Genomic DNA, 25,531 nt, shown 5'->3' with positions numbered 1-25,531 from the left:
CATTCTGTAAAAATTTCAGTCCCAAATGGTTCTTCTCTTATCTCTTTATTCCTCTCCCACTCTTGCTGTCTGTTTCTAGGTATGAGATGATAGGTGGAAGATGCAGGCAGATGGGAGACTAAGAGGGAGAAAAGGGAGCAAGACTATTAAAATACACATTTTACGAGAAAAAAAAACTAGAAAATATTAGGACCTTGGAAAAGCAAGTCACACACATACAAAAACACAGTAGCAGATGACAGAAGGAGAAGCACAGTTTACCCACTTACAGGTTTGAATTAAGACACAGACAAAGAAAAGTACACATACACACTATGCTTCAGTAGGGAGCAAGGTAAACTGAAGTGAACGAGACTTACTGGGGTAGATGGTGGTAGAACAAGAAAGTTAGGACCATATAAAGAACTGACTTAGACTAAGATAGAGGACTGCAATGACTTGCAGGCGAATTACATACAGACACAAAGTAGGATTTCCTAGATCTTCACTGTTCTTTATTTCAGCTTCATTTCACAATATTTGAGATAGGGCAATACTGGGCCATTCTGGGGTCTTTGCACTCTAGTTTCTAGTTCAGGGGGTATTAGTGTTTGGGACTTGCTTCTTACACCTAGGGAAGAAATATTTCTAAGGCCAAGCTGGACTAATGAGCAGGGGGATGAGGGAGCCTGGGAAGTAAAATGAGAATGTAAACTGCAGCAGAAAAGACTGCAGACACATGGGCTTTCCAGCTACCAGAGAATACTTCAGGATAAAGTATGGGGCTCTCCTCATAAAGAGCTTTATTCATGTGAGAAGAGAGTAAGTGAAGATCTCAGCACAGCTCTGCTCGGAGCATTAAGGTGACTTTTCTTTTTATTTTTTTATTTTTTTTTTGAGACAGGGTCTTACTCTGTCGCCCAGGCTAGAGAGCAGTGGCGCAATCTCAGCTCACCACAACCTCCGCCTCATGGGTTCAAGCAATTCTCCTGCCTCAGCCTCCCCAGTAGCTGGGATTACAGGCTCCCGCCAACATACCTGGCTAATTTTTGTATTTTTAGTAGGGACCGGGTTTCACCATGTTGGGCAGGCTGGTCTTGAACTCCTGACCTCAGGCGATTCACCCGCCTCAGCCTCCCAAAGTGCTGGGATTACAGGCTTGAGCCACCACGCCTGGCCTTAAGGTGACTTTTAAACATAGTCACCTTAATGACACTGGCCAGGCGTGGTGGCTCATGCCTGTAATCTCAGCACTTTAGGAGGCCAAGGAGGGAGGATCACTTGAGCCCACAAATTTGAGACCAGCCTAGGCAACATAAGCAAGACCCTGTCTCAAAATAATAATAATAACAATACATTTTTTAAAAATTAAAAGAAATAAATAAAACAGAATACTGAAGTTCCGGTTTAGAACAGGACCTGATTCTTAGGCTGATGACCTTCCTGGTTTCCGCAGATGCAAAACTTCACTTAAACGCTAGTTGGTACCAACATTTACCAGTCCAGCAACAGAAGGAGAAGGATACAGCCCTTTTGAGTCATGGAAAACAAAGACAACATTTGGAGTCTTTGTGTTTCGTGGCATATGTATGGCAGGGGTCTTGAGTGTTACTTCTTTTTTCCCCAAACCCCAACACATAAATATGTGTTTATGGGTCCACATAGTTGGTCAGATGATGGTGGAAGTTATAATCTTTTCAAGTTCCATAAATAGATGTAGTGAAAAAAAATGCCTTGTTAATTACACATGGACATAGAGGGAGATGGGGTATAGTAGAAATGTGGTATGAAATAAAAGATTCTACTGACAATGTTCAGGAAGCAGTGGAAGAAATATAAAGCAAAAAACCCCCAAGCTGACTCAGTAGTTATTTGGCAAAACCTTTGCCCAAGGTTCTTCTTTCCCTACAACTAACAAATGAGAAACGGGGGAGAGAGTGGCATGTCTCCAAAAACTGATCCTTCCTGCCACCCACAGCACAAGAGACATGACGGTACATCTAAAGTTTGCTTGAATCAGAGTGGAGAGGACTCTGACACTGAGTGGTGACTCACCTGTGAGATCATGTGATTATTCAAGGGTGGCTGTTGCTGAGGCGTGGGTGGGAGAGCAGGAAGTTGCTGCTGCTGCTGCTGTTGCTGTTGGGCAGTACAAGGGAGAAGCCCCCGGACAGACTGGGATGAGGTGACCTGGTTGCACACTTCTGGGGCACCTAGTGCCATACCTAAGGCAAAGAAGAAACCCACGAAAAGTTGTAAGCACAGCCATGAACACATTATCCCTGGAAGCTTAGTCAGAGGGCTCTACTTTTTCTTTGCCTTTCCTCTTTATTCCCTTTTGTCCCCTCCCCCACTGTCTTTTGAAGATTCACAGATGAGCACAGATGCATTTCAGCTGCCTTGCTGATGCCAGTCCTCCTCTTTGCAGGCTTCTGCTCCCTAGGGACAGGAACCACCTTGACTGTCAATGTTTGGTTATGAAATTGAACAAAATGTGAGGCTGCTGAAGCACCTCCCCTGAAGTGTCTGGAATCTGTCCATCACACTTAGATAGCTGAAAATATAAATGCTTACTTCCTGGGAAGGCACAGATTTTTGGTCTCTTAAGAGATTCATCTTTTTGCTAGAGAGAAAGAGAGAGAGAGATCTGTCTTCTCTTTGCTTTCTTCTCAATTTGCAACATCTCTTATAAAAGTTGCTGAGGGCCGGGCACAGTGGTTCACGCCCGTAATCCTAGCACTTTTAGAGGCTGAGGCAGGTGGATCACCTGAGGTCGGGAGTTTGAGACCAGCCTGGCCAACCAACATAGTGAAACTCCATCTCTACTAAAAATATAAAAATTATCCGAGCTTGAGGGTGGGCACCTGTAATCCCAGCTACCTGGGAGGCTGAGACAGGAGAATCGCTTGAACCCAGGAGGCAGAGGTTGCATTGAGCCGAGATCGTGCCATGACACTCCAGCCTGGGCGACAAGAGCAAGACTCGGTCTCAAAAAAAAAAAAAAGTTGCTGAGAAAACTTCAAGCATACACATGGGCACATGCATACACATAACCTTTATCCAACTAATTTCCCCATTTCTAGGCTCTCCAAGGCATGAACTCATTCAACACAACATACTTTTACTGAATATCTACCATGTGCCAGGCACTGTATGGTGAACTAAAGACATAAAGATGAGTGAAACACAGTCCTTGCCCTTAACAGCACAGAAACTTTTTTCTTTTTTTGAGACAAGGTCTCACTCTGTCGCCCAGGCTGGAATGCAGTGGCACGATCTTGGCTCACTGCAACCTCCACCTCCCAGGTTCAAGCGATTCTTCTGCCTCAGCCTCCCAAGTAGCTGGGATTACAGGCACCCACCACCACGCCCAGCTAATTTTGATGTTTTTGGTAGAGACGGGGTTTTGCCTTGTTGGCCAGGCTGGTTTCGAACTCCTGGCCTCAAGTGATCTGCCTGCCTCTGCCTCCCAGAGTGCTAGAATTACAGGTGTGAGCCGCCATGCCCGGCCAACAGCACAGGAACTTCTGATGAGAGATAGACATCCACACAATTATAATCTGATAAGGATAAGGAATACATCAGTGATATCGACAAAGTTGTATGAAAGCAAAGATGAGGAAGCAAAAACTCCTGGGAGGGTCAGGAAAGGATTTAAAGAGGGGTCAGCAGGAAAGCTGCGGTTGAAGAATGACAGACGCTTGTAAGACCAAGAGGAAACAAAGCTAATGCCATATTCAAGAAATGGTTGGCTGGGTGTGGTGGCTCATGTCTGTAATCCCAGCACTTTGGGAGGCTTAGGTGGGTGGATCACCTGACATCAGAAGTTTGAGACCAGCCTGGCCAACATGGTGAAACCCCATCTCTACTAAAAATACAAAAAATTAGCTAGCCGTGGTGACAGGTGCCTGTAATCACAGCTACTCAAAAGGCTGAGGCAGGAGAATCGCTTGAACCGGGGAGGCGGAGGTTGCAGTGAGCCGAGGTCGTGCCATTGCATAACAAGAGCGAGACTCCATCTCAAAAAAAAAAGAAAGAAATGGTTGGAAAGAAGGAAAGATCTGGAAATTAGTCAGCAATGGCAAACTGGAGTCAGGAAGTTATGCTATATTAAGTAGTTTGGATTTTACTATTCAGGTGATGATGCAGAAATGAACATTTTTAAGAGACTACTGATGAGTTTAGATCTGTTTTAGATTGGCAAACTGGCTCTAAAAAGGGCTAAGCAACCAGATGCAATGGCTCATGTTTGTAATCCCAGCTACTTGGGAGTCTGAGGTGGGAGGATCATTTGGGCCCAGGAGTTCAAGGCTGCAGTAAGCTATGATGGTGCAACTGCAATCCAGCCTGGATGATAGCAAGACCCCGACTCTTGAAAAAGTAAAAAAAAAAATCAATAAAAAAAAGAGCTGAGAATGGAGTAGAGATATCAGTTTGGGCGCCAGTGTCATAGTTACATAAAAGGAAATAAAAGCCTGGATAAAGGCTGAGGCAGTGGAATTAGAAAGGAGGTAACAGAGAAGGGCAGCAGAGACCTAGGGGTCAGAGGCAAAATCTTCAGCACTACTGATGTCTTCTGAGGATAACTACAGAACTTCTGGGATGAGATTCAAGCAACTCTTCAAAGGGAGGAGGACGATGAAATAGAGGTCTAAATGCCCTTCTGCTAAGAGAGCAGCAGAAATAGATGGAGAAGGTTTTGTAGCAGGAGAGCTGATGGGTGGTTACAGAGCTTTCATGTGGAACATAGGAGTGTCTGCTCCTTTCCAGTGACTGAGCTCCAGAGAAGCAGCCATAGCAGCATCCCTTTAAATTCTAGCCTATTGGCTGGTATCAATTAATTACAAACAACTAATCTCTAAGGATTCCCTCTGCTCTACAAAGCCTCTACAATCTCAAGAGTCATAGAATGAAGTGGCTATCATTTTCATCTTAGTATATAACTTGAGACCTGGGCTGATATGGATGTTCCACCTTACATGAAAATCAGAGAAAATAATCTAATCATAATTAATTCTTTTTTTTTTTTCAATCAGGCAGAAGGTTTGAAAGAAAATGAGGAGGACTAAATCCAAGCAAGGACAATGGATCCAAAATTCAAATGTCCCTTCCCCTGGCTGTATTAGGTTTCCAGGAAACTATACTGGGACAAATGTTTTATTAAAAGTAAATATGGGCTGGGCGTGGTGACTCACGCCTGTAATCCCAGCACTTTGGGAGGCTGAGGCAGGTGGATCACCTCAGGTCAGGAGTTCGAGACCAGCCTGACCAACATGGTGAAACCTCACCTCTACTAAAAATACAAAAATTAGTCAGGCATGGTGGCGCAAGCCTGTAATCCCAGCTATTCAAGCAGCTGAGGCAGGAGAATCACTTGAACCCGGGAGACGGAAGTTGCAGTGAGCTGAGATCATACCACTGCACTCCAGCCTGGGCAACAGAGGAGACTCTGTCTCAAAAAAAAAAAGTAAGTATCAGTGATGTTTCACAGGAGACAAACAAGAAGGGATGGGTATGACATGGAAGAAAAGAAGCTGTAATACCTGGCCTGGAGATCCTTCCTGCACTGCCGCCTTTACTGCTGCCGATGCTGTCACCTCGGGTAAGAATAGAGATTCCACTGAAGCTGCTGGCTTTGGTGACAGGGGGTCGCATGCTCCGGACAGAGCCATCAGAGTCTGTGCTGCTCCAAGGGCGTGGCTCCAGGGATTTGAGTTCGCTGTCTGTGCTGCTCTGGCGGCTGCTTGAGGTGCGGCTCAGCCCTTCACGGTTCCCCCTGCAGAGACCATAGTGGTCAGAGCACCTCCCACCCACCACTTTAGCAGAAGGGCTAGGAGATAATTCATTTCTATTCTCTCAATAACAAAGAATGAGTAAGAATTAAAGGGAGGATGGACACTGACTTATTGTTAGTTGGCTGGCCAACTAAGAGTTGATGGGAGCAGACAGAACAAGATCCAGTACAGTAACAAAGAACACAGAGGCAAATCTGGAAGACAGTGCACTGGCAACTAATTTAATACATCAGACCAGAGGTGGATGGGAAACCATATACATGATGCTGAGATTGGCTGTGGTCTCTTTCCCACCCTCTGAGGGTAATCCCACACATGCAAGAAATAATGGGGAACAGAGGGGTACCAGTTCCTTCTGAAAGTTCTTAAAATAAAAGGACTCCTAGAAGTTGCTATTGCTAAAAGACAGGAACCAATGACATGGATAAAACCCACAATGGGTCTTCCACATAACACATGTCTAAGCCGGCAGAGGTACTGCTTATGGCCACCCTTCCAGGAGTTGCAAGAAGAGTATAGTGAACTAAAGGGGCACTATGGAAAACTCAGTTTGATAGTCTAGGATTGATCCAACCTGTTTTGTGGAAATTCCATGTTACTGTCTGTGAACAATTGGTTTCAGGATCTCTAAGGGCTAAAGTCTTCAGCAAATACGCTCTTGGGACTCAGGATGGCAAGGAGCAGGGGGGTTGACTGTGCCTAGTTGCCTTCATATTCATAATCCTATCTCCCTAAGCAAAACTATTAAGGAAAGGGGTTCTCCCTCTCTTATTTGGCTCTGGAAACAGCAGGGTTATCTTGATGTTATAATCACTGTCTATGATTATTAACAGCTGTATGCCTCAAGATAGCCAGGTTGGCCTGAAAACCCTGTCTTGTTGAACTCTCACTGCTTCTTAATCATTAAGCAACCAAGAACCAGCAATTTTTCTTTCATACCCCACATCCCCAACAACTAATGACCTAAGGAAACCAAATGACAACAATTACAAAGATTTTGGTAGGTATACCGAGGAATAATTAAGCAAAAAATCATTGTAGTTTGGGCTCCCTTCTTTTTACCACCATCCCATCAAAAGCAAATAGGAAACCCCATTCTAATCCCACTGGCTCCAAAGGCACTAGGCTCGGAGTTATTTTAATAGAGAAAGGCATTTTTCTTAAGGGCATTAATATTAAAGAAAACACCTTTCTTTATTAGAATACCTACTCCAAAGGCACTGTAGGAAAAATGGGCAAAATACATGCTAGGGTCCTTCTTTTAGGTTTTAGTCAAGCCAATCACGATGAGCTAAGAATACACTGGCACAACTGGTTAGGAACATGCTAATTCTTCCCTGCAACCCCAAGAGTGAGAGCGTGTGTGTGTGCGTGTGTGTGTGTCTGTAAGCACTTAAATGCTTTTATGTAGTTAGTGAATTAAAAAATATTCCTGTTTCTCCAAAGCTTTACCCCTTTCCTTTGGAATGCCAAAAGTAGAATGGGAAACAAGAAAGAAGTATAAGTTAGGTACTCTCCAGGAACAGAACCAGACCTGAAGTGAGAGACAACAGCTACATCTCAATGGACAAAGGCAAGTACACTAAGAGGACTCAATAAAAATGAGTGTGTTTGTGGGGTAAGGGGATACAGCAGTGGCAATAGATGAAGCTGCTCATTAGACATTAGAGCTTGAATTTTGCAAGACAAGTCCTAAAGGCCTTTTCCACTGAAAAGGAAATCCTGCCATTTATTTTCTCTTGCTACTAGAGGTAGACAGTGAACAAGGCAACTTTAAACCACATACCTTGAAAAGCTAGGGCCAAAATGGCAGCACTTCTATACTAATCCAGTTTTCCCAAGACAGTGATGACCAAACACTCAAAATGTAGACTGCCTGATGATCTGACTAACCTGGGTTAGTACACTACTACCCTGAAACTTGGAGAATCTAAGTTGAGTCTTGGCAGGAAAAAGATCAATTTTCCCTCTCTACAAATAAAAATAATTAGGGAACGCTACCCAGATTCAATTTTGAGCACTGGATTGGGTTGCGTGTATGCTGGAGAGATGGAGGTAAAGGACAAAGAGCAGTCACACCTCATATTCATGTAAAATCAGAGCTGATTAGTTTTTACAAGCAGATTTAGTGCTGGTGAAAAGTCCAGCTTGTTGGGTCTGGGGAATGGGTAGAGATGCCTGTGGAAGAGGTGGCAATAAACATCAGTAAGGCCTCACTGTGGCTTGTCAATGGAGCAGACTCTTCCAAAGAACGGGGGAGCTGCCATAGTTGTCAATGTGGATAATGGAGTTTGGTTTACAGGTATTTGTTTCACAAACATAAACTGGGCCAGAAAGGTGTAAAGCAATTAGAGAAGATCAGCTTCTAATCATTAGCGTTTTGGACTAGTATCCAAGTAGAGGAAGAAATTATTCCCTTAAGTGCCCACGATGCTGCATTTTAGATGACCTAGATCTTCAATCAAAGCTCAGTTGGAAAATCCGTAGCTTAAAAGGTCTGGAGAGGGCCAGGTGCGGTGGCTCAGGCCTGTAATACAAGGACTTTGGGAGGCTGAGGTGGGTGGATCACCTGAGGTCAGGAGTTTGAGACCAGCCTCAACATGGAGAAACTCCGTCTCTACTAAAAATACAAAATTAGCCGGGCGTGGTGGTGCATGCCTGTAATCCTAGCTACTCAGGAGGCTGAGGCAGGAGAACTGCTTGAACCTGGGAGGCGGAGGTTGCGGTGAGCCGAGATCATGCCATCGCACTTCAGCCTGGGCAACAAGAGCGAAACTCCGTCTCGGGGGGGAAAAAAAGGTCTAGAGAGGAAAGGGCTGCACCTGCTCAGTAGATCCTTCAAGCTATTATCTGCACAGTTTGATGTAGTCTGATGCTCCACAGCCCTAATAAGAGCATCACTCTAACCAGTGAATCTGGATTAGGGCTCCAAATGTAACACTACTAAGAGAGGAAGGGGTGACATCTGTAGAGAGCTGGTGTGGTGTAGTGAAGAGGACACTAAACTAAGAATCAGCTCCATTTTTGCTTCTATTAGCCATGTAAACTTGGGCTAGCCACTTAATCTCTCTGCTTTTGTTTTTTTACATGTAATCCAGCTGACCAAATTAGGATGTTGAGAGAACTGAATCAGATAAAGTATACTCTGGTGACTGTAAAGCACTGTGCATTAATTCACACATAGGAGTTGGTTTAAAACTCCTATTTCTTACAGTTATCCTGGGATGATCTATGACCCCGAAGTGTAGACTGTGGAACAGGAATACTGATTTTTTGTTTTTTGTTTTTAATGCAGGGGACTCTATCTATCTCTACTACCACCAACAATGCAAGGCCCTCTCTGCCTGGGGTTTTCAGATGAACTGCAGGGCAGGATAGCCTAAGAAAAAAAGACTTGAGAGAGATGGAAAATCCTCTACCCCAAGAATGGGAAATCTCACTATCCCAATTTCCACAAGGTTTGGCTAGCTTTAGAAAGGACAACAGGGAAAGGACAACTAGAGTACTAGGCGTGAGATCTCAAATACAAGTTAGTCAGACAGTCCTTATCAAGTGTAGTAGTCAATAAGAGAGAAACCCTTTGGAAAGGGGGTTAGACCTGAATTCTAGTGTTAAATACTCAGGTTATCAGTATTTTCTAGTTTTTCTATTGGTAAATTGGGAAGAATATACTTAAAATGAGTTGGTAACAGAATAGACCCTATTCTCTTACCACTGCCTTGTATTATCCTCTGGGGTAGGATTGAGAGACTGAAATGAAAGGGAGGGTCTTATACCTGCCTTGTGGAGAAATGCAGAACACTGGGAACTGGGGAAGTTAATACAACAGGTTGCACCAGCATTCAGAATAAGTAGTGAACAATCATATGAAGGACATACTTTAAGTCCATTCTAAGGCAGACAGGTCCCTTAGGTCCTTTTTTTTTTTTTTTTTGAGAGAATCTGGCTCTGTCACTCAGGCTGGATGGAGTGCAGTGGCGTGATCTCGGCTCACGGCAACCTCCGCCTCCTGGGTTCAAGCAATTCTCTGCCTCAGCCTCCCAAGTGGCTGGGATTACAGGCGCCCACCACCACACCTGGCTAATTTTTGTATTTTTAGTAGAGACAAGGTTTCACCATCTTGACCAGACTGGTCTTGAACTCCTGACCTCGTGATCCACCCACCTCGGCCTCCCAATGTGCTGGGATTACAGGCATGAGCCACCGCGCCTGGCCAGGTCCTTTCTGAGGTCATCTTACACATTACATTGCCTCAAGAGAAAACTACATACATAGAGGTGTCCATGTATGTGTCTCTCTCTCTATATATATATGTATTATTTTTTCTTAAAGATATCTTTAAGAAAAAATATTCCTATGCTGGGTCAGAAATAATGTCTACACATCTTTTCCATAGATTCAGAAAAGGTTAGCCAGAAGACACCCATTCTTTTACTTTACCATAAATATGTTTGAATCTTTCAAAAATGCCCCATTCCAGCAAATTTCTGGGAGGAAGCTGTACCTATCCCAGACACACCTATTTGGTCCCCTTCACCACCTATTTAGGACTCGAAATGAAATCAGCAACAATAAAAATAAAGTCATTGACCAGGAGCCAGTTTTTTAAATGGGGAAAAATATCCAGTGTTGCAAAAACCACAAATTTAATTATTCCACAAGCAGCCATGCATGGAGCAAACCCACTCTGCTGAAAAGATTACAGCAAAACAAAATAAAATTAAAAATAAAAAGGAGAGATATAGATCACACAGAGGTACCTAAAAATCTGCCTTCTCTTGTGAGAGCTAGAAGAAAAGGCTTCTTTGGAGAGTCTGTTGGTTAACATCAAAGAAAAGCATCATTACAGGATTATATTAACCTCACTGGCAAAGCTCAATGAGAAGCAGGGAACATGCTAAGTGGTACTAACCTGATGTCATTTAGATATCCGTTCTGGCCAGTCTAGGTGAAGGGGAGAAAACGGAAAATAACTTATAAGAAAACAGCATGGCATGACCGAAAAGGATGTCCATGATGCTATGAATACCCAAGGTCCTCAAACCAAAGCTCACCCCACCAACAGGGAGAGAGGGGCCAGGGACAGGATGACCCACACCCACATACCCAATCTGACTTCTCACCTTTAATGGGAAAGAGCATCTGGTGGCTTTAGCCTTTGGATAGGTGTTTTTAAAAAAGAGGCTGACAAAGGCAGGAGTGTGAAAAGGAGGAAGAGGAAAGTATTAACCTAATTATTATTTCCTTTTTAGCTCTGAATTTATTGGTAACCTGGGAATAATAACTGATGTCCTTGGTCCTAAAGAGTGTGTTCAAAGGAAGGGAAAAGGGAGACAAGAGAAAGAAACTTTGTTTTTGGAAATCATCCTTAATGGCTTTTCCATTTCTGTCTCCTACATTGGCCAAAATGAAAGACATTCTGACCTGAGACCCAAGGAGGGTGGGATATTGGGTAAGCAGTTACTTTTCAGGGCCTAGAAAAAATGAGAAAATTAAAAGCCTGAAACATTCCCTTTGGGGATCATTTCCTGACAAAGCCACTGAGCTGAGTGAAGTGAGCATTGTGGTGGATTCCCAAGCTTTAGGAAAAGGTACCAAGAGTGTCCAGCTGCTGAGCAGAGTGAGCTCCATGCAGAGCAGAGCCTATGCTGGGCAGCTTTTCCAATATACAGCTCAGGCTCCAGAGAAGGCTGCAGCAGCAGCATTTCCATCCAAACACCCTTCTTGCCACTTCCTTTCTTTTTGGCTTGCCTCCTGCTCCCACACCCAACCCCACAACTCCACCCCTAATTAGCTCCTTTAGCCAGGCTCCTCTCCACATGGAATCTTTGGAGTATGATGGGCTTTGGCCATAGTTCCTTGTCTAGACTTTCTGAGATTCCTGATGCCTCTACCACAACAAGATTTAGAAGTGAAATCAAAGTGATAAATCTACAAGGATCTAACAAAGAATACATACATTAGTAGAGGCTTGAAGACTAGAAATCAGGAGAAAAAAAAAAGAGAAGAGCTAACTTTGCCTTTGTTATGGTTGTAGGTAGATACAGTCCGCTGTTGTACATAATTAGCTCCAATACCCTATTATAAATTGTCTGTGTTTTCAGAACATCTGTAGCTTTGCTAATGGCTATCATAGTGGGGCAGTCATTTTCCAGGTGTAAGTGAAGCAGAGGAACACATCACAGATAGTCAGCTAGGTTACGATGTCACTGGTACTTCTTAATCTAAAGAGCCCAGAGCAGAGCAAGCTATTGGGAGGTGGTTTACATTAGGGGGTTAAGAGCATAGACTCTGGAGCCAGGCTGAATTCAAATACTTAGCTCTTTTTCTAACTAGCGGTGTTAACTTAGGCAGTTGTTTAATCTTTATGTGCCTTAGTTCCTCATTTATAAAATGGGGAAAATAATATAAACTACTTCATAGGCCTAGTATGAGGACTGAGTTAATCTATATCAAGTATTAAGAACAATGCCTAAAAGATAGTAAGTGTTATATAAGCGCTTGCTACTTTTTTTTGTTTGTTTGTTTGAGATGGAGTTTTGCTCTTGTTGCCCAGGCTGGAGTGCAATGGCACGATCTTGGCTCACCGCAACCTCTGCCTCCTGGGTTCAAGTGATTTCCTGCCTCAGCCCCCTGAGTAGCTGGGATTACAGGCATGTGCCACTATGCCTGGCTAATTTTGTATTTTTAGTAGAGATAGGGTTTCTCCATGATGGCCAGGTTGGTCTCGAACTCCCGAGCTCAGGTGATCTGCCTGCCTCAGCCTCCCAGAGTGCTGGGATTACAGGCGTGACCCACCGTGCCCGACCAGTGCTTGCTGCTATTATCCACCAACCTGTTCCGTACACAACTTAGGGGGTTATCACTGGCCACAGCCATGTACAAATGACATCTCTCCTCTCATTCCACCCAACTGGTTTGTAGGTAAAGGTAGAGAACCCTTTTTGGGCTATGGTTGAATAATTTGGAAGACGGACTTTTCTGACTCAGAATGGAAGTCTACATAATAGGAGGTAAGAAGATTCCTTCTTGGACTTCGGGCCAGAAGGTTTGTTGTATATCAGTTCCCAGTGAGGATCTCTGAGACAATGGAGCAAGTACACAGAGTTGTTCAGTTTTTTAGTTGGAGACAGTATTTTTCTAAACTAATGATGATGACGAAAAGATATATATATATATATTTCCCCCCTTGGTGAGAAAGGGGAGAATGGGGGAATGGGAGGAGAGTAGTGTTCATCTAAGTATATTGATTAAAACTGACCATCTTTTGCCAGGCACAGTGGGTCATGCCTATGATCCCAGCACTTTAGGAGGCTGTGGCAGAAGGATCACTTGAGCACAGGAGTTTGAGACCAGTCTGGGCAACACAGTGAGACCCCATCTCTACAAAAAATAAAAAAGTTAGCCAGGCGTGGTAATGCGTGCCTATAATCCCAGCTACTTGGGAGGCTGAGGCAAGAGGATCGTTTGAGCCCAGGAGGTTGAGGCTACAGTGAGCTGTGACTGTGCCATTGCACTGTAGCCTGGGTGACAAAGCGAAACCCTATCTAAAAAAATTAAAAAAAAAAAAAAAAAAAAAAAAAAGAAAACCCTGACCATTTTTGACAATGAAGGGAGACTGGCTTTCCCTCTTTTGTTACTCGTGATTGTGAGATGGTGCTCATATCTGGATACTACATTTTCTGGAGATTTGTTTCCCTCTTGTACACCCACAACCTTTACTGAATTTCTGCTATTCTTCTCTTCAATCTGGTAGGCAAAGGCAACCAGATACAGGGGTACCAAGTATATTTGATATAGTCCACACATTTAAGAATAACGTTGCCTAAACTGATTCATGTTGGCTTTTAGCCCTAGGAGCTAGTCCTGTTGTAGGAAGCAAGGTAAGAAATATAGGAAGAAAGAGACTTCCTTTTCAGGTAGAGACTGGAGAGAATAGTGGTACTCTCTGTGCATGTAGAATGTGGAGCTCATAGAGGATGGATGCCAGACCTGTGCTCTAACAATCACCAACATATCCTAAAAATGAGGCTGGTCAAACAAGATGAATCTACAGCCTGTGTGAACACTATGTCTTCCACTTAGAAGCAAAGATGCCTAAAATGGATAGAGGGAGTCAAAGAGGGTAAGCAGGAGGAGGGTTTTAGAGGCAAGATTCAGACCCTGCCAAAACCATTTCTATTTTCAGTCTAGGCAAATTTACCAAATTCAGCCACTCCAAGTTATAGTTCTCTTTGTATACCATATGGCAGAATGTATTGAAAACAATATAAGTAAAAATCTGCAGCTTCCCAATAAGCCACATTTAGTTTTAGAGATCAAATCTGGGGTTGGCTGATGTTGGTTAAAATAAAACAAACAAACAAACCCAAAAACATTTGTGGAGGGTTCATTCCATTCACAGTTCCAATGATTAAGAGCTAAAAGCTATGGGCTGACAACTCTCAGATGCTACACTTACCTCTCGGGCAAATATTCTCTCTCGGACCCTTTGATATTCCTCCTCTCTCTCTTCTATTGACTTGCTCCTCCTTCCATCCTGCAATGGAACTCTGATCTAGATCGATGAGCAGAATTAAGCTAGTTAAGTTCTCCTCGTACTGCAAGCTCACTGCACACCAGCAAGGAAGAGAAACCGGGAAAGTTTATAGTTGCCATCAAAAAAATGGAAAAAAAAAAGAATAAAATTTCCAGTCCTGGAGAGGTTTCACTGGGTACATCTGACCATGCAGTTTGGGAGATCAGGTTTTCTGGATGGCTGGGGACTCTCCAAATCCCCACCCCTCCCACCCCCGCAGTATCAAGAATAAGAACTATTTATAAGGACTGGGTTGCTTCCCTCTAGTAATCAGGTAGCCTCCAGTCAGTAAGGATCGAGAAAATAGCCCTGGGAAAAGGAACAACACTGCCTTAGAGGGAAAGCAAAGGACAGAGGGAAGCTGGAATGGGAGAAGAAACAGGTGTTTAGCAGAGCTGAACATAGAGGAGGAGGTTTATAGAACTAGCACCTGGCATTATTCCTTATTTAGTCACTAATGCCATGGCCTGAAGACCCAAATCACACACAGCTCAGCAAAGAGGGCCTTGGAAATGAAATCCCAAGGGCGAAGCTAAACTCAAAGCCTAAGCATTTTTTTTCCTGAACTTAACTATATTAACTGGAGGTGGGGAAGGGGAGAGACAAATTACAGAAATAAAGAAGAAAGAGAATAGAGCAATACAAAGAGAAAGAAAAGGAGAACAGATAGAAAGAGGGGCAGAGAAAGGAAGAGAAGTAAGGTACAGTGGAGGAAGGGGAGAGACAGAGAGATAGACAAGGAAAAGAAGAAAATAGAGGATAGAGAAGAACCTTACATTCTCTAGAAAATGTAGTAAGGTAACCAGAAGGGATGGCTGGGGAGATCACCACCTCTGAGTAGCCTCCCATCTAAATCCTCATCATGATCTTTCCTCTCTTGGCCTGCAATTGGTGAACACTGTCCAGGGTAGGGTGTAATAGAGTGTCCTTATCCATCCTGCTCTTGAAGGCAAGGAGTTCTAAGGGAGAAAACTCATCAAATGAATATCACCAGATTATAAAAGATTCTGACTTCCAATCCAGAGGCTTTGAAAGCTTCACATGAAGCAACTAAGGAGATTGCTGCTCTAGGCTGGTCTTCCTGATCTTTACCATCTCCAGAGGTAACCATAACTTCAAGAATATCAACCTTGCCTAGATTTAGTTCTCATTAGCTTCAAGAACCTAAATCCTACCAAATGTCCTTTTATAAATCCCATTGCAAGAAGACACAGGACCTCAAGGAGCTATATTGTCCTCAGCCCCTAGGTAAACCAATGGCAAAGTAGAAAGAACATAATGGACTTTGAGGTCAGGCAGAATCTCAGCTCTGCCACCTCCCAGTAATATAACTTTAGACAAGTAACTTAACATCTCTTAGCCTCAGTTTTCTTATATGTAAAGTGGGGATAATAACCCCCATCCGCATTGGGTTGTGAAGAGGATTAAAAGAGATAATGCATACAATGTGTTTAGAACACAGCCTAGTTCAGGGAAAACACTCAATAAGATAGCAATTATTATGCTTATTATTAACATCACAGACAGTAAGTACACAGAAACAACCCTATTGGATCAAGCCTGAAGCTGAGAGATGAAAAGTTCACAATAGGGACAGACTCCACTTTGCCCCAGTGTGCCTCTAGGTCTGAATAATTCCTGATCCACAGAAAAAGGGTTTGGGAAAATGGAGAAGGGCATCAGGATGGAAAGGCTCTTTCTCGTTTTTTAAATTTTGTCTTTTTGTATGTTTCTTTGTTTTCAATCAGTCCCAGCGTGTTTGTCCACAATAGATAATGGCACTTTTCTCAAAAGGACTCCCTCAAATACTCAAGTAGCAAGCAGGAAAGGTCCTGGTCTCAAGACCATACAATATCCCAAGAAAACTAATTTTGACACTAGAGGTAAGATATTATTATAGTTATTAATTAGCAAGATTCATGTAGGCTCTACTCAACCACGCTCTTCAAATCGAATCCCTTTTGGAGGCCAAGCAGAGGCAGGCTGGATCTAAACCTTCTTCTTAGCTAACCCCCAAATAATCACTTACTATCTAAAGGGTAGGCTTCAGGTCAAAGCAATAGCCAGGTCCATTTAAAGGGATAGGATAGGCTGTTCCCTTCTTATTCCCACAGCAGTGGATCACAAAGTGATCTATCTGAGGTTCCCAGCATCAAATGTCAAATTAACTCACTCACCTTGGTGGAAGGAGTTGGAAAAAGATTAAGGAGTTTGCAGAAAGGGATCAGAAACACCTTTATAATTGGGTAAATTAGATCACAACTTTGCCAGTTCAAGGCTAGCCCTAAGCTAGGATAAGAGTTGAAGTGGGACAAGGTAGCTATTTGTGGTTCCCAAAGAAATCCCTAACTATTAAAGAAAAAAAAGAATGAAACCAACAGTTGGATCAAGGCTGAGGCAGGGATCAACCTTGCTTTATTCTAAATGATGTGGTGTTAGAAGTCAGTGGCAGACCCAAGGAGTTCCAGGCCAAATGAGATCACCTAGCAAACCTCAGCACCATGTCTCTCTAGGGCTAAGAGGGTGGCATCCAGTTCAACAAATAAACAGTTCTCGACATTAAGCGAAAGCCAACTCAGTATAGCTCAATACATTTCTCCGTACTAAGATAGTTTGAGTTTTCTCCATCCCACAAAAATTCTTCTCCCTTCCCAGTTTCTCTTACTGCAACCTCTCTATATAGGCCCACCCCTTTCCATTCTTCACCTGGTTATCATCTCGGTCCATACTGGCATCATCTCTCTTGAGAATGAACCTCTGTTGAAATTCTGTATTCTTCTCATCCTTTATATGTTCTGAGAACCTCTGTTCAGGGCTGAGATTTGGAGAGAAATGTGAAAGGAAAGGAGGACAAAGACCCTTTTGTTAGGAAGCAGACCTATTAGGTACAGCTCTCCTAAATTACACAACTCATACTCAGGGAATTTCTGGAGTAAGGAATTCAAAAAGTCACATGCAGGTTTTAATGAAATCTTCAGGGTCTGTTCTTTATACATCTATAACTTCTCTTCCCCCATAGTTATATCTGTCCTATCAGTGAAGTGAAGAGAGGCTAGGGCCAGACTTCATGAAACATCAGTCTCTCTAGAATCTATCTCCAAGGCTCAGAAAGAGTAGGAATTAATTATATAACCAACCCCAACCCCAATCCCCTTCCCTGAAAAATACTTTAAAAAATTTTTTTGTTTGTTTGTTTTTTGAGATGGAGTCTCACTCTATTGCCCAAGCTGGAGTGCGTGGCGTGATCTCAGCTCACCCCAACCTCTGCCACCGGGGTTCAAGTGATTCTCCTGCCTCAGCCTCCCGAGTAGCTGGGATTACAGGTGCCTGCCACCGCGCCCGGCCAATTTTTTTATTTTTAGTAGAGATGGGGTTTCACCATCTTGGCCAGGCTGGTCTTGAACCCTGACCTCATGATCCACCCGCCTCAGCCTCCCAAAGTGCTAGGATTACAGGCATGAGCCACTGCGCCTGGCCATTTTTAAACTTTTTTTTTTTTTTAAAGTAATAGAGATGGGATCTTGCTGTGTTGACCAGGCTGGTCTCGAACTCCTGGCTTCAAGCAGTCTTCCCATCTTGGCCTCCCAAAGTGCTGGGATTACAGGCGTGAGCCACCACGCCTGGCCATCTGCAAGAGACATCCTGATCCTACACCTTCCTCTTCCAACCCAGCAGGTTATCCCAGGGAAGTCTTCCCAAACCATGGTTTCCTCCCTTACATTCTTGTGTTACTAGTTTTGTTGATGATGACAGCTTTCCCAGTTTGATCAACATTGTGGTCCATCCCAAAATAGGCAGCTACCCGGTGTAATAGCATCCGGTGATATGAGGTCATCTGAGGGAACTTCTTGAACTGATTACTGAAGGGAAACCCGGGGAAAAAAAGTGAAATAAGACAAACAACTGCAATAACAACCAATTTTAATTTTTCTTACAAGTGTCTAAAGTGGAAAGTTTCTTAGGAGAAATAGACATATTATAAGGAATATAGATATTTACTAAATGGGAACTAAACAGGTTTTTCTCAGTTTCTTTATCTACAGTATTCTGCAGATTACTATGACCTACTTTCCTCATTAAGACTACTCATTGCTGGGTGCAGTGGCTCATGCCCATAATCCCAGCACTTTGGGAGGCCAAGGCGGGCGGATCAATTGAGTTCAGGAGTTCAAGACCAGCCTGGTCAACATGGCGAAACCCCGTCTCTAGAAAAAATACAAAAATTAGCTAGGCATGTGCCTGTCATCCCAGCTACTCAATGGCTGAGGCACAAGAATCACTTGAACCCAGGAGGCAGAATTGCAGTGAGTTAAGACTGTACCACGGTGCTCCAGCCTAGGCGACAAAGAAAGACTGTCTCAAAAAAAAGACTACTTATTAAGCCCTAGGTCCCACCCACCTAGATGATGTTTAACAAAGAAAAAGGAAGACATTTAAGAATAGTAAAATCTGGGACAAGGGCAAGCTACTGAAAAGATATAAATTATTTTTCAACTCAAATCTACATAATAACTTAAAAACTTCAGTATGTTTTCAAAAATCACACTTCAAGGGGAACATCTCCTAAAATTGTACCTAAATTTATTTCCAGTGCCCCCTCCCACCTCTAATTATGTATTTCATGCAAGTAACTTACTTGTTGTCATTAATAAATTCCAGAATCTCCTGTTCTAATTTTAGCAGCATCATTCTGTCCCTGTTTAAAAAAGATTAAAACAAAACAAAACAAAACAAAACAAAACAAAACAAAAAGCAGCCCTCCCACAGACATTGAAAGCAGGGATTGAAAACACAACTTGCTCATTACAGAAGCTGAAAAAGGTATATATCCAAACCCAGTAATGAACCATAATGCTGCTAAGCTTCACTTGCCTATTTTACAATATTTTTAAAAAGAAAAACAACCCAAGTATACATTTTTCAGGTCCTCCAATCATATACTTTGTTATACCATATCAGAAATCTCACTGTTAGCAACATATTCATATAAACACGTTATAAATCTAATCGTCATTCTATATTCCATCTTGTTATATACAGAATTTTAAAGGAATTATAATTTAGCTTATGTACAAATCAATTATTTTTTCTTTCTATGCTTTTCATTTTAGTTCCTCTTACTATCACTCCCAATGTGTGCTTTTTAATCAGTATACTCCCAAGACTTCATATTTCTTTGTTTCTACATTCTTCTTTCACAGAATTTTTCCCAATTCTTCTGAAAACAGAAACCTCAATGTGAGAGTATTTTGAATCCCTCACAGAATATAAAACTATACCTGACAAACACCAGGGGGACAGGGAGATGAGCATCCTAGATTCTAAGAATGGAAAAATTCTGGCAAGCCGTTTGGCCTCTTGGAATCTTGCTATCCCCTAACCCCTTTTCCTCTTATACCCATCATGTTATTACCTTGGGTTCTTTTTCAGTGTATTTACAAGAAATTCATGTAGGTCTATTCCAGTGGAGTCCGTATATTCCTGGCTGGAGTCTAGAACCACCACAACAAAAGAAATTAAAATAAATGAAACTGCTTTGCATGCTATCTAATCCTAAGCAGAAGTCCACAACCTAACCAGGAGAAAAAAGAATAGGAAAGCAAAATCAAACTTCCAGGGTTTTAACATAAAACCCAGAATGAACTTGATGTGCTAGATCCCAAAATTCCCCATCAGAACGACAGAAGAAAGAATCTGGGCCATAGTATTACATCAATATTACACTGAAAAGCCATCTATCATCATCAGGTATTTACTGAATGTCCTGATCAAAATATAGCAGGTTTTATTAAGGAAAATAAATTCCAGGTAAGGGCAGTCAGGGCTGAATTTTCCAGAATCTCAGTAAATATGCCCAAATATTATTTTTTAATCCTGTTTGCCTTTTCTTATCAATTATCATTTTTATGGACTATGTCTTTTTGCTACCAGTACAAGAGTTTAAAGGCAAAGATAGTCTAATAATTAGAGGCAAATCTGCATTATTAAAAAAAAAAAAAAACCAGGCCAGGCGCAGTGGCTCACATCTGTAATCCCAGCATTTTGGGAGGTCGAGGCGGGTAGATCACCTGAGGTTAGAAGTTCGAGACCAGCCTGGCCAACATAGTGAAACTAAATATTGCTACAAAAATACAAAAATTAGCCAGGTGTGGTGGCATTTGCCTGTAGTCCCAGCTACTCAGGAGGCTAAGGCAAGAAAATCGCTTGAACTCGGGACGCAAAGGTTGCAGTGAGCCAAGATCGTGCCACTGCACTCCAGCCTGGGCCACAGAGGGAGACTCCGTCTCAAAAAAATAAAAATAAAAATAAAAATAAAAATAAATAAATAAATATCACCCTAGCCATCCCCAAACCAAAATATAAATGGCATCTGGAGGATTTGCTACCAATGATTATCAATGTCACCATTATTCCAGAGCATAAGTAAAATCAGAATTGACTACATCGTCCTCCTATGGATAATGCCAATGCAGATGGAGTAGCTGTCTGTGGCATGTGAGCTCCTAAGGCAGGTTCAGTTAAAGAGGCAAAGAAAGTAACCTTGTAAGGCATCTCCTCAAGCAACCAAGTTAGCAGAACACTACAAATTGATGGGCCAGTAAGGCTAGCAGGTGCCAGGCTTCAGGATAAAAGAAAAGGGCACTGCCCTAGAACAGATGAGAGATGGGAAAAACTCCTTACCTCTGGACAGCATCTTCCTTGGGATCTTTTCTTTGTTTTTGTCCTTGTCTTCCTTTTCAGAGACATCTTTTGTGGACTTTTCTTCCTCCTTGTCAGAAGGGCAACTGATGTGCAATTGAATTATATCCTTAAGGGGAAAAAGGATAATCAAAGGGGGAAAAGGATTTTAACTTTTTTGCAGCTCCCTTGGAATCTCAAAGAAGGTGAATCTTGGGGAGGCAGCTCTCTCTTATAGTGTTATTTTACTAATTAAACTGTTTTAGTTTTGTTCTGTCAAGAGGGTAGAGGCACAGCTTTTTCTGCCAGCAAGCACAGCCTACTTTATGGAGAGCTCAAATTACATAGGCTGTTCTTGGCATAGGTATTGAATGGGAATGGTTCTAACCACCAGAGGGGGAGGATACACATAAGAAAATAAGATCTAGCCCTGGGATCTTCTTGTCTGCATCATCCTAGGTGGTCAAGACATGAAGACCTATACTTCATGCCATCACTATGCTGGGGTTTTTTTCTTTTTTCTTTTTTAGGGTCCCCCTCCTCTCTGGCGCAGGTCTGTCAGCACTGCCACTGCCACTGGAACCCACAGCTGGGAGGAGAGACCATGCCCTGTTTTAATACAACAGCTTTTGTTCTGAAGTACCTTCTACCCTGATTTTCAAGTCTGATGTTGCTGTGACTGCCATACTACATCTTACCAAACAACTGCCAAGCGCAAAAGCTACACTTACTCCTGCAAATGACCTACCTGGGTTTCTAATGGCCCATCAGCAAATGGGGTGGAGGACTCCTCACACACTGCCAGGCTGCGCACCAACTTTAGCTTGGAATTAGACTGAAAAAAACAATTTTCAATTTTTTTTTATGTATCTTATATATTTCTTCCCTTGGTGAACATTCAGAAAGCTTTTGGCTGAATGAAAAGTGTCCTCTTTGGCTCTGTTAGTTGCTGTTTCCATTAAACAGGGGTTTTTTTCAAACGGGTCCTACTCACCAGTTCCTGATTCACTTGAAAGATACTTCTCTTGCTTACAGCTGTAGACATGTACAAACTGGCTACGTGGACAGATGGTAGGAAACCATTTCACTCAGCCCTCTTCTCTCTTCAGCCCCGTACTCTAATTTCAGTCTCAGAACTTTATGCAAACACACAGCAACATAGCATAGTAGAAAGACAATGGGGCTGAGAGCCAAAAGTCCTAGCTTCAACTCCTGGTTTTGTACTTACAAGCTATGAGACCCTGAGCAAATTACCTGACCTCTCCAGGTCTCTGTTTTTCCTCAGGAAAATGGCGATAAATACCTAAAATTACCTAAAAACCTGTTGTGAGAATTAGATAATATACAGTATGTAAATATACATATCATTAAATAGTGCTTAGCATACAGTAGACAATAAATGCTAAATGACTCTAAACCTGAGATGCCAAGGGCATGGAAAGAAGTGTCTAAGAAAAGAGTAAGAGAAAGACAGGCCAAGCATGGTGGCTCACACCTGTAAACTCGGCATTTTCGGAAGCCGAGGTAGGAGGATCACTTGAGGCCAGGAGGTCACAGTCTGGGCAACATAGTGAGACCCTATTTCTACAAAAAAATTTTTAAAAAATTAGGTGGCCATGGTGGCACATGACTGTGGTCCCAGCTACTCGGGAGGCTGAGGCGGGAGAATTGCTTGAGCCTAGGAGGTTAGGGCTACAGTGAGCTGTGATCATGCCACTGCACTCCAACCTGGGCAACAGAGTGAGACCCTATCTCAAAAAAACCAAAAAACAAAAAATTTAAAAAAAAAGAGACAGATAAAACTTTATTAACATTTGGGATTTAATGCAATAAAACCTAATCTGCCCACTTTACTTCTGCTAGCTGGTGAATCCCAAAAATATCAGAAATCCACTATGCAAATCATTTCTCTCCTAGGGACCCACCCAAAGCTAAAAACTATAGGGTGACTCATTAGAAATCTACCTATAAACATTTACTGAGACTCAATACAATAAAACCAAGGATTACAGTAAATACCAAAGTACAAAACATGACAGGTATGCTCTAAGTAGCGCAGTATAGCAGAAAGAACTTGTGAGCCTGAAGAATTAACTTCATGCCTAATTCTGCCACTTGCTACTGAATGTACTTTGTTAAGCCACTCAATCCCTATAGCCTAAGTTTCCTCATCTGTAAGATGGAGATAATAGCTGTCTTACTTATCCCAAAAAATTTGAGAGGAACTAAAGTAGCAGTAAGTAACCTTTGTTTTGAACTTTAACATCAAGCCCGTCACTATGGATCAAGCCATGTAAGGCAAGCCACAGACCCAATTTATCATAGTTCTTGGCCTTCTTCAAACTCAAGCCACATAGTGGCTGAGCCACTCTCCAAATTCTATCATTATTTTTTTGGAGGAACAGGGTGGCCAACCTTAATTATTACTTTTGGTGGCAATTCTTCCCAATGCAAGAAAAATTTAATACTTTACTGCTTCCCAGCTAAATTAAAAACCTATCACACACTAACACATGTAGTCTTCCCTGATAACTGCTTAAAATAATCTGTGATGTGCTAATTTTATCATATAATGATTAAAAGCAAAATCTTCTTCCTGCCCCTGGTGGCTCATGTCTGTAATCCCGGCACTTTGGGAAGCCAAGACAGGTGGATCGCTTGAGCCCAGGAGTTCGAGAACTGCCTGCGTGACATGGCAAAATCCCATCTCTACTAAAAACACAAAAATTAGCCTGGCATAGTAGTGTGTGCCTGTAAGCTCAGCTGCTTGGGAGGCTGAGGCATGAGAATCACTTGAACACGGAAGGCAGAGGTTGCAGTGAGCCGAGATCACACCACTGCACTCCGGCTACAGAGTAAGACTCCATCTCAAAAAAAAAAAAAAAAAAGAAAAAATGGCCAGGCATGGTGGCTCACGCCTGTAATTCTAGCACTTTGTGGGGCTGAGACGGGTGGATCACCTGAGGTCAAGAGTTCGAAGCCGGGCACGGTGGCTCATGCCTGTAATCCCAGTACTTTGGGAGGCCAAGGTGGGTGGATCACTTGAGATCAGGAGTTCGAGACCAGCCTGACCAACATGGTGAAACCCCGTCTCTACTAAAAATACAAAATTACCCGGGAGTGGTGATGCATGCCTGCAATCTCAGCTACTTGGGAGGCTGAGGCAGGAGAATCACTTGAACCTGGGAGGCAGAAGTTGCAGTGAGCTGAGATCGGGCAGTGAGCCGAGATCGGGCCATTGCACTCCAGCCTGGGCAACAAGAGTGAAACTCCATCTCAAAAAAAAAAAAAAAAGAGTTTGAGACCAGCCTGGCCAACATGACGAAACCTCATCTCTCCTAAAATTACAAAAATTAGCCAGGCATGGTGGCAGGCGCCTGTAATCCCAGCTACTTGGGAGGCTGAGGCAGGAGAAACGCTTGAATCCAGAAGACGGAGGTTGCAGTGAGCCAAGATTGCACCATCGCACTCAAGCCTGGGCAACAGAGCAAAAAACTCCCTCTCAAAAAAAAAAACAGTAAAACATTAGGGGGAAAAAAAAGCCTGTATTTTTAGGATATCCAAAAATGTTGAGTCATTTTTCTTAGTGGGGCAGGATTTATCTTAAAGAAAACTCACAAGGGAAAAAAAAAAAAAAGGAAGGGGGAATAAAAAGACTCATATAAGCAGCCATTCTCCTAGAGAAGCTAGGAGTGAGCAAAGAAACTGGTATTTCAGCACAACTAGTATCCAGTTCTTTTAGGCTCTGTGGAAGGCTCCAGCTGGGTAGCCTTTCAGGCATCAAATGTGTATACACCTATGTACGCATACACAGTTTCCATTAGAGATATGTATGTGTATGTGTACGTGTGTGTGTGCACACTTTTGCAGGTTCACAACTGGGGTACAGAGTACAGGCAAGAAAACTCTGCCTACATAATTTGAACAAACTAGATATTCATGACAAGTCTACTTGTGAAATGTATTACTAATAACATTAGAAAAGAAGCTACAGAGGAAGGGCTCTCACCTTGGCTCTTTTCCTGGCATGACCATGGTTAGATGTCCGCCTCTGTTAGAAGGGAATTGGAAAATATTAAAGGTGGAAGAAAATCAACATGTAAGTTAAAAACAATACATGTTTATAAAGAAAAAGCACTAACTGTAAAAACCATTACAACAACAGCCAAACTATGATGAGGACCACTTGATATGGGTTTCCCTACAACCTACAACTCTAACAACTGTGACAGGAAAGGGACTACAGGCCATCTATAGTCAAATCATCATTCACCATTAAGTTAGAGAATCAGAAGATGGTCATATGTGGTGGCTCATGCCTGTAATCCCAGCACTTTGGGAGGCCGAGGCAGGCAGATCCCTTGAGCTCAGGAGTTTGAGACCAGCCTGGGCAACAAGGCGAAATCCCATCTCTACAGAAAAAAAAAAAAAAAAAAAAATTAGCCATGTGTGGTGGCATGCACCTGTAGTCCCAGGTATCTGGGAGGCTGGGGTGGGAGGA

At 42.7% G+C, this 25,531-nt stretch overlaps 1 protein-coding gene across 31 annotated transcripts in view; it reads right to left on the bottom strand.

The window, feature by feature from the left end:
* The window catches only part of R3HDM2 (R3H domain containing 2), a 186,034-nt gene that overhangs the window by 26,162 nt on the left and 134,341 nt on the right, over positions 1 to 25,531 (bottom strand). For 11 of the 31 annotated variants that reach the window (XM_063620091.1, XM_063620090.1, XM_055248867.2 and 8 more), the window contains 12 exons: positions 25,040 to 25,081; positions 21,779 to 21,865; positions 21,034 to 21,160; positions 19,766 to 19,844; positions 18,989 to 19,048; positions 18,072 to 18,212; positions 17,059 to 17,167; positions 14,236 to 14,331; positions 10,687 to 10,718; positions 10,535 to 10,588; positions 5,523 to 5,755; positions 2,035 to 2,204 (listed from right to left, as the gene is read on the bottom strand). In XM_063620091.1, the coding sequence (XP_063476161.1) occupies positions 2,035 to 2,204; positions 5,523 to 5,755; positions 10,535 to 10,588; positions 10,687 to 10,718; positions 14,236 to 14,331; positions 17,059 to 17,167; positions 18,072 to 18,212; positions 18,989 to 19,048; positions 19,766 to 19,844; positions 21,034 to 21,160; positions 21,779 to 21,865; positions 25,040 to 25,081 (1,230 nt within the window). The remainder of the gene's footprint in view (positions 1 to 2,034; positions 2,205 to 5,522; positions 5,756 to 10,534; positions 10,589 to 10,686; positions 10,719 to 14,235; positions 14,332 to 17,058; positions 17,168 to 18,071; positions 18,213 to 18,988; positions 19,049 to 19,765; positions 19,845 to 21,033; positions 21,161 to 21,778; positions 21,866 to 25,039; positions 25,082 to 25,531) is intronic. The other 20 variants (XM_063620094.1, XM_063620097.1, XM_055248858.2 and 17 more) reach the window with 9 other exon arrangements.

This window comes from Symphalangus syndactylus, chromosome 17, assembly GCF_028878055.3.
Source record: "Symphalangus syndactylus isolate Jambi chromosome 17, NHGRI_mSymSyn1-v2.1_pri, whole genome shotgun sequence".
Classification (NCBI taxonomy): domain Eukaryota; kingdom Metazoa; phylum Chordata; class Mammalia; order Primates; family Hylobatidae; genus Symphalangus; species Symphalangus syndactylus.
This window is presented reverse-complemented; position numbering and strand designations above follow the sequence as displayed.